Source organism: Cucurbita maxima, unplaced genomic scaffold (assembly GCF_002738345.1).
Source record: "Cucurbita maxima cultivar Rimu unplaced genomic scaffold, Cmax_1.0 Cma_Scf00009, whole genome shotgun sequence".
Taxonomy (NCBI): domain Eukaryota; kingdom Viridiplantae; phylum Streptophyta; class Magnoliopsida; order Cucurbitales; family Cucurbitaceae; genus Cucurbita; species Cucurbita maxima.
Window position 1 is genome coordinate 2,351,869 of NW_019272025.1, and position 9,487 is coordinate 2,361,355.

Below are 9,487 nucleotides of genomic sequence, written 5' to 3' on the forward strand. Positions count from 1 at the left end.
CCCCCCCCCCCCCCTCCCAAATTGCAAAGAAAACAGAACCAACAAGTTCAAAAGAAGGAAAATAACCGAAGCAATTAGAAAGAAACTCACATGGTCTGGCGAATCGATCCAATGGTCCAGACATTCTCAGGTATGGAACATAAAATCAAGAATGCAACAGAATCTCCCTCCGATGGATCTACCTCAAACCCAAAAAACAAAATCACACAGACTGTGAAAGAATCAAAACCCCTTTACAATCAGGTCCAGAAACAAAACCCTAAAAGAAGATCCGAACAGCCGCTCCGTTGAAAGAGAAAAATCAAGGGTAAACAAAATGCGAGAGCTAGGGTTGATGTTCGGATGAACCCTGTGAAGAAATTAGAAGAAGAGGAGAAGGAAGAAAGCTTCAAAGGGCCAAGAAGGCGTCGGCAGAAGAGGAAGACGAAGAAGAAGATGATGACGACGGGAACGAAAGCTCCAGCTGCAGTAATGAATCAGCAATCAATAAAAATAAATAATAAGACAAATAAAACCCACCAAAAAATTAAATTAATTAATTAATTGCATTTTATACGTTTGAAAAAAGCGCCGATTAGGAAAAAAAAACACTGCGACAATATAACAGAGAATATTCACCTATTTACTTGTTAAAATTAAATTATAAAATTAATTACAATAACATAAAAAAAAATATTAATATTTATTGAATATAAAATTTAAATTTATAAAGATTGTCTCTGTGTATAATATAGTCACGCACAATAATAATAAAATATTTAAAATTAATTCGTATTAAATTTTGTTTCAAAAATACCTTCGAATATTTAAAATAATTTTAAAAAATATCCTTTAAATTTTAAAATATTTCAAAAATTTTATTAATATTAAAAAAAAAAGTAATTTTGACTTTTAAAAATATAAAAAAATGAAGAATATTAATAAAGTTTTTTTTTTATTGATGGATGATAATATTTAATAAAGTAATAATTATATTTTAAAAAAAAAATTAAAGAAATTATTAAAAATAAATAAATTTTATGAATTTTTTTAAGACAAAATACAAAATTAAAATTATTTTTTATTAATTTAAGAATTTAGATTCTCTCCTCTCCGTGATGGCCAAACAAAATTATGTTAGCTTCCTAGGTAGGGGGATGTGGGACCAGGTAGGGAAGGGCCCACAAAGGACACGTGGCAGCGTTGATAATGGGGAATCTTTGAATTCATTCCGCAATGATTTGGTCGCACCGCCGCGCAGCCCGAGGCTAAAGCGGCCCCCGTCTCTTACTTTTTCTTTTTTCTTTTTTATTTTATTTTATTTTTAAAAAGTCATAATTTAATTTAATAATAATATTTTCTTATTCCATTTTTTAATTATTCTCTCCACGTTTTATTTTCATCGTTCTTTTTTAATTATTTTTTCTATGCTCTCTCCACTTTTCTAATATTCTTTTGGTAATTCAAAATTATATATCAAAACTATTTAATGTAAATTAAATAAAATGTGCTTCTACGACGAAGACAAACACTTCAGCTATACTCGATTGCAAGAAATTGTTTTGCACGCTTCGATATCTAATCATTTGAGTTATGTTCTGTACAACGAGTATGTATGTATGTATAAATAGATTCATCATGACCCAATAACCCGAACAATCCAAATTATTTAACCCAAACCATAAAAAACAGGTTGGGTTGAATTTTTTGAAATTTGAAATTTTGGGTCGGTTTGAATTATTTTTGTTGGGTCAACCTGACCACCCTGAAATAGAGTTACACCCAAGCCCTACCTTACACTACTTTTAATATTATTACGAAGACTATGAATATTTAACGTTTATAACTGATGTTAGTTATACATTATGACTTGTGAATGTTTGATATTTGAGATTTATGACATTTTAGCTATTAATATAACGTATATAAGCATAAATTTTTTAAATAATTACGTAAAAAAATCATGACAACTCAACCCAAAAAGAGAGTTCACCATCTCAAATAACTCGAAATATCAAGTTGGTAAAAAAGAATTCTCCAACCCAATTAGCCACCGCTAGCAGATATTGCAATTTTGGTTGTTACGTATTACCATAAACTTCATGGTCGTTTCCACATCCTTATAAGAAATGTTTCGTTCTCCTCTCTAACCGATGTGGGATCTCATACTTGTACACCTCTACAAAGGTACGAAAATTCAAAGATCATTAAACGTTCTTTTAATTCAATATTCGGCAAGAGATTCTAGCTGTAGCCTCTTGGTCGATAGCATATAATAATAAGTGTCGATTGAGTTGTGACTCGAAACCCGATTTTCTTAGATTCTATATATTGGAATTGGATAAAAGCATAGTTGTTAGGTAAGAAATGGATGATATATAATATTGATTAGAAACGACGTTACCAAAAGGAATCATTTAAAGCTAAGTTATTTATGTCCTCAAAATTGCATTTATTTCACATTTATCTTTATTCCTTTTTTATCATATGATATAATTAGTTACACCTACTCCACCTAAATCATATAATAAATATAATTATTTAAAAATTAATAATAATAATAACAATCTGGAATATATTCCACTGGGATACCAATATTATATATATTTTTTATATTATTAATTATTTATCCAACTTATAAAAAAAAATATTTATTAAAAAATTAATATTTACCTTATCAATACAATGAAAATAAATTAATTTGTAATTTGTAAATGCATAAAATGACTATTTACAAACAGAAAATGAGGAAAAAAAATTAAAAAAAAAAGGGTCAACGAGGGGTCAAATTTACCGACATGTCACCTGACAGTGTGGTCCACGTGGTTTGAACTGACAAATATTTGCCATGTCATGTAGAGAGAGAAACGATACTCCAACAAGGTTGTCTCTAGAGTTAAAACTATAATATAATAATAATAATAATAAGCTTCATAAATAATATTTTTAATAAATTTTTGAAAAATTACGTTATTAATGAATAAAAAAACTCTCACAAAGTATTAATAACTATTGACGAACTTTAAAGGGAACCCAAGTCCCCTGCATAATTTTCGTCCAGCTTAGCTTCATCGAACTTTAGGGAGACATGTCTTCACATCCCATAGCCGTGAGAGCTTATGCTCAAAGTGGACAATATCATACCATTGTGGAGAATCGTGATTCTTAATATGGTATTAGAGTCATGCCTTAAACTTAGTCATGTCAATAGAATCGTCAAATATTGAACAAAGAATTGTGAGCCTTGAAGGTATAGTCAAAAGTGACTAGAGTGTCGAACAAATGGTGTACTTTGTTCGAGGGCTTTAGAGAACGGAGGCATGCTTCAATTAAGGGGAGGCTATTTGAGAGCTCCATAGGCCTCAATAGAGGCTTATAGTGTACTTTGTTCGAGAGGAGGATTGTTGAGGATTATTAAGAGTCAATCCCACATTGGTTAATTTAGTGGAAGATCATGAGTTTATAAGTAAAGAATAGTATCTCCATTGGTATGAGGTCTTTTGGGAAGCCCAAAGCAAAGTCATGAGAGCTTAAACTCAGAGTGGAAAATATCATACAATTGTGGACAGTCGTGATTCTTAACACTTAATGAGATAAACCGAACAACACTTGTGTAGAATCTAAGTTTGTTTGTCCACACACGGCGTGGACCTTTTGAGGTTGTAAGACACATTGGAAGAGATTTTCACACTCTTATAAGAAATGTTCAACGCCCTCATTGGTACACCGCTCGATGACTGGCTGTGCTACAATTTGTAACAACAAAACCATACCACTAGCAGATACTATTCTCTTTGCGCTTTACTTTTCCGATTTTACTTGACGTGGGATCTCACAGGAACTCAAGCCCAATCATGACTTGTTACCATACTTTGCAGTCTCGTTAAACCTTGGGTGAATCTCTCCATTGATACTCATGCAGAAACTAAGACTTGTTCGACCATAAACCTCACTTATGTGTGCATGTTTACTTGCATAGACTCTAGCCGACTTGCTTTTACATCGAGGCAAGTCCTTCGACTCGACTTTGCCTTTATTTAAGTTAAGATTCTTAAAACGCAACGTCGCATCTCATCTTGTTATTTTGATTCTCAACGATACAACAACCTCACTTCATGATGACGTCAATTGTGAGATCCCACATCGATCAGGGCATAGAAATCTCTCAGATATAAACTTTTTAAGCTATATTTATGATTAAAGGGTCAAATTAGTACTTTTCTTTAAAGTTTAAGGAAGGTTAGGTCAAAACTTCCATAGTGGGAAAACAACTTCATTTTTTATTTTATTTATTTTTAATACAAAAAATTTAAACCATACAATATATATTATTTTTTAAATTAAAAAACATTTTACCTATCAAGCCATACTTATATAGTTGAATTATGTTTATTTGACCATTTTTTTTTAAATAATTATAACATAAAATAAGAATATTCAAATATAAAATATAAAAAACAATTTGACTTCGTCAATTGAGTAAATAAATTATATTTGTGTGGTCTTCAATTTAATTGGTTAGGTTTATGTTAGGCTTTAAATTATTTGGGACAATAACTAACCATTTATTTAGTCAATTTTGAATTGGTTATCTAAATATATATTTAATATTAAATATTAATCTAAATTAAATAAAATATCATTAAATTTTTTATTTTATAAAAAAAAAATGTCTATAAACCTAGATTTTTTATTTTAATTTTTTAAATAATATTTTAAAAATATTATTGAACTAAAAAAATTCATTAATACTCTTTAAACTTTTTTTTAAAAGTTTTAAAAAATATTAAACGGTTTAGAAAATACTCACAAATTTTTAAAAGTAGTATTAACGCCTTTATCTTTATATAAAAAAAAATTTAAAAATATTACTGTCAATATATAGATAAAAACCGCATAGATTATCTCCAAATTTTTAATGTTAAACTCACAATATATTTTAATTTCTTTTGAAAGTAGTAAGGGTATTATTGTAAATTTAATAACAAATTATAAAGTTTAAAGGTTTATTTATTTATTTATTAATATAGTCTTTAATATTATTGTGTTTCTAATTGGGCTTGGAAAACATTGAATCAGATCCATTTATGGGCCTTGAAGAGTTGGGAGTATAATTCGGCCCATATAAATTCCAGGCGGCTCATTTTTTCAAACACAAAGGCCCATTTATGGCCCATGTAGATCCCAGGCGGCCCATTTAAAAAAGGCTTAATAATATGAATGTCAAAATTCCCTTGGAAAATAGAAAAATAGTAAAGTATAATATTTTAATGTTAAATAAAATGTACTAATTGGCTAACTAAAATAACCAAGTCCATTCCAACAAACGAACATTATCAGATCTAAGAATTAGATTCCCGACACCCAACTCCACATACATAATTATATCGACGAATTAAACTTGTTTTTAATCAATACAGGTACGTTTTGTGCATTTTCAAACTTCCCATATCAGTTAACAACGATACATAACTCGAGTCTCTCTAGTAAACGAGTTAGTATACCCTAACTCGAGCTCATTTTCAAGTCGACGTTACATTATTGGTTGAGTATGGAAACAAAAGAAAGTACAAAATTAAATTGCCTAGGAAGCTACACCCAAAACCACATGGTTCATACACTCCAAACACAAAATGACATAAAAACCATGCAAACCCCACAAACAATTAAGGAAAAACAAAGGGCAATTTGGGGAATTGTCATTGGTAATAATTAAAAATAATATATATATGTGCAGAGGGGTGAGCTGGGAATATAATGAAGGGTGCAGGCAGTACCTAACAACACAAGAACAAGATCTGCAAATTTTATTTTATTTTATTTTATTTTTCTCAAAAATAAATAAATAAATAAATAAATAAAGTACTGACAATTGTCAGAATATCGTCTGCAAATATTATTATTTTAATTTTAATTAATATTTAAAGAACAAAATCTGAGACAGATTCATAATGCTGAGTGGTACCTATGGCGGTGAAAATTAGGTTGTCCCCTCCCCCACTTATTTTATTATTATTTTTAATTATTTCTCTTTAAATACGATTTTTTTTAAATAAAAAAAATTACGGTAAAACATTATTAGATTTCAAAAGTTTATACATTTTTTATAATTAATTACATACTCTTTTATTTATATATATATATATTTATATATATATATATATATATATATATATATATATATAGTTCAATGATTAAGACGTTTACTTATTCACTATCATTGGTTGATAAGAAATCTCTATGACTGTCCGAGTAATTGCATTTTTAACCGCTTAAGACCATCACTAGTAGATATTATCCGTTTTGGCCAATTATGTATCGTCGTCAGCCCTCCCATGATTAAAGAAAAAAGGGAGAGGTTTCCTCACAGCCATATAAGGAATGATTCGTTCTCCTCTCCAATTAATGTGAGATTTCACAGTTAGCGTCCTCCTTGCACACCTCCCTAGTGTCTAACTCTTATATCATTTGTAACAGTCTAAGCCCGTTGTTAGCTAATATTGTCCGCTTTGGCTTGTTACGTATCATCATCAGTCTCACAATTTCCAAACGCGTCTATTAGTGGGAGGATCTCACACCCTTATAAAGAATGTTTTGTTACCCTCTCCAGCAGGATCTCACACAAAAATTTAATAAACCTTAAATATTAAAGATTCACAAGTTACGTCAAATATTATTACGGTTCGAAATAATCTTCAAAGTAAAGTTAGGTTATAATTTTATTTTTAGGTTCCCGACTAAAAAAATATATATATTGCAATATTAAAAAAATCGATAAATATAATAAATGGGGGAAATAAAAAAATAAAAAAATAAAAAAATAAAAAAATTATGAACCGAAACTGACAATGGAAAGATCAAAATAAGATAGAGGAAGACAAAAAGACTTGGAGAGAGACAAAGAATTCGACAAATTAAAAATAATAATAATAATAATATGATAATAAATGAGTTTAAATAACAATTTAATTTGAATTTTTTTATTTCATCTCAATTTATTATTTGTATATTTAAATTTAATTTTTATATTTCCTATAAATATTAATTAAGTCATTTAAAGTTTTTTTTAATAAAAAAAGCAACGAAAAACTATTATATTAAAATTTTATTAAATTTATGATTAAATATGGATCGTTAAAAGATATTTATCTTCAATCAAGATGTCAGTATTTGACATCTTCATAAAGAACATGTATTTTAACTAATTTTTATTAATTTGTCAATATAAAAGTCTAAGAGATTCGAACATTTGACCTCTAAAATAAAAGTGTTACATGTTATATATCAATTGAGTATAACATGTTGACATATTTTAACCAGTTGAGCTACATAAAATTGGTTGTTTGAGTATTACGGGACATCGAGCATGATGGGATGGTTAAAGTGATTGAAATAGGTTGGTCCAATAATGTTCTTAGCATTTAGGGGTAGTAATGTAATTGCACGTTGATTTAATGAGAGTGGTTATGATTGTATTTTTAGAAAAACTTTGAAGGAAGTAGGTTTTGTTTGGGACAATTTTAGGAACTTCGTACTATTTATTTATTTATTATCTTTTTTTTTAATATAATTTATGTTTTGAATAACTGTGATGTTGTGAGATTCTCCATTGGTTGGGAGAGAGTAACGAAACATTAATGTGTGGAAACCTCTCACTACGAGACACGTTTTAAAACTGAGGCCGACGACGATGGGCTAAAATGGACAATATTTATTAGTAGTGGGCTTGGACCGTTATAAATGGTGCTAGAGTTGGACACCAAGCAGTGTGTCAACGAGGGACGCTGAGCCTAATAAGGGGTGGAAACTTCTCCCCTACCTCTCGAATTTTAAAATCGTGAGGAAGTCGACCCCCAACAAAGGTGTTGAAACTTCTCCCTTACCTCTCGGATTTTAAAATCACGAGACGGACGACGATACACAACGGGCAATAGCTGACAATATCAGCCAACAATGTATTTTAGGTATTACATTTAGTTATTGATGTAAGATTTCATAATAATAATAAAAAAAACATCCCGACAGTCCAAATAACCTGTAAATTTTAGTTTAATTCAAAAGGTTTTGACAACTCAATCTAACCGAACTCGAACGTACCGTACTAGCAGAAGGGTAAAAAAAAAAAAAGAAAAAGGAAATGACGATTTTACCCCTAAATTATTTAATTAATTTAGTTTGATTGCTTCACAGCTGTATGTATACAGAAACGGAGCTCTTTTTAACTCTTCCCCAAACCACACGGCCCACATGTCCGGTCACCTTTTTCTATCCATCTTTTCACTGACCAGATTCCTATTTTTCTTTTTTTATTTATTTTTTTAATCTCTTTTTCTCAATTTAATAATTATTATTATTATAATAAAAATAATAAAAAAAGATTAATTATTCCTATAAATTATCCCCCAATCCCTTCAAACCCTCTTCCCCCTTCCCTTCTTCCCTAATCGCCATTGCCGAAGCCTCTCTGTTTTCAAGCTTTTCTGGTTCTTCTTCTTCTTCCTCCCCAGAAATCTGAGATTTTATCTTCTGGGTGTTCATAATCTTCACCCACATAGCCCCTCCATTCTTGATGTTCAATACTCTGTTCTTGATGTTTGAAATTCATGCATCTAATTCTCAGTGAACCCATCCTCTGTTCTGGTTGTATGATCATAATCTCCACATTCCGCCGCCATCACCTCGTTCAATCCTTCTCTGTTGTTTTCCTTTACTTTCTTTACTATGTTTCATGATATGGCCCCTTAAAAAAAACACCCCATAATCCAAATCATTAAAAAAAAAAAACAAAATTAATAGCTGTTCTCAGTCCTGTTATTGCTCTGTTTTTCTCTGTTGTGCTCTGTTTTTCTCTGTTTTTTTTGTTGGGTTTGTCGTTTTAATGGCTTCCTCTAGTGGGACATCTTCGACTTCTTCATCCATGGAAGAAGGGGAACTGGCGGCGTTGATGGAACAGAGGAAGAGGAAGAGAATGATTTCGAATCGGGAATCGGCGAGGAGATCGAGGATGAGGAAGCAAAAGCATTTGGATGAGTTAATGGCGATGGTGGCGCAGCTCAGGAAGGATAATCAACAAATCGTGGCTAATCTTGGTGTTACAACGCAGCACTACGCCGCCGTGGAGGCTGAGAATTCCATTCTCAGAGCTCAGGCGGCTGAGCTCGGTCATCGCCTCCAGTCCTTGAATGAAATCATTTCTTTCTTGAATCCGTCTGATGGGGTTTTTGAAGATGCTTGTAATGATTCCTACGGCGTCCACGGCGGCGGCGGTGGAGGGGATTTTAATCCTCTCCAAATGGCTTTCTTTATGAGCCAGCCTCTTATGGAGTACTGAAATTTGGGGACTTCTCTTTCTCTCTCTACTGGTATGAATTTTCTCGGCATCCAAACAAGGAGAGAGAAAGAGAAGGGCAGTGTTCTTAGGGTCAAAATTGGATTTTTTTTTTTTTTTTTTTTTTTTTTTTTTTTTTTTTTTTTTTTTTTTTTTTTTTTTTTTTTTTTTTTTTTTTTT

At 30.8% G+C, this 9,487-nt stretch overlaps 2 protein-coding genes and 1 long non-coding RNA gene across 3 annotated transcripts in view; 1 reads left to right on the forward strand and 2 right to left on the reverse strand.

Moving 5' to 3' along the window:
* LOC111484210 (phosphatidylinositol/phosphatidylcholine transfer protein SFH8-like) overlaps positions 1-465 on the reverse strand; it is a 6,261-nt gene extending 5,796 nt beyond the window's left edge. Inside the window, exon 1 of the mRNA XM_023130713.1 lies at positions 91-465. Coding sequence (XP_022986481.1) covers positions 91-124 — 34 coding nt within the window. The 5' untranslated portion in view covers positions 125-465. The remainder of the gene's footprint in view (positions 1-90) is intronic.
* Positions 1-9,487, reverse strand: part of LOC111484348 — a 19,931-nt gene that overhangs the window by 9,438 nt on the left and 1,006 nt on the right. The window lies entirely within an intron of this gene.
* On the forward strand, positions 8,384-9,434 carry LOC111484315 (bZIP transcription factor 11-like). Its single transcript, XM_023130862.1, has one exon. The coding sequence runs from the start codon at positions 8,858-8,860 to the stop codon at positions 9,308-9,310; it is 453 nt and encodes a 150-aa protein (XP_022986630.1). The 5' UTR covers positions 8,384-8,857; the 3' UTR covers positions 9,311-9,434.

Coding starts and splice junctions, on each gene's coding strand:
- LOC111484315 (XM_023130862.1), top strand. CDS start 8,858: ATGGCTTCCTCTAGTGGGACATCTTCGACTTCTTCATCCATGGAAGAA.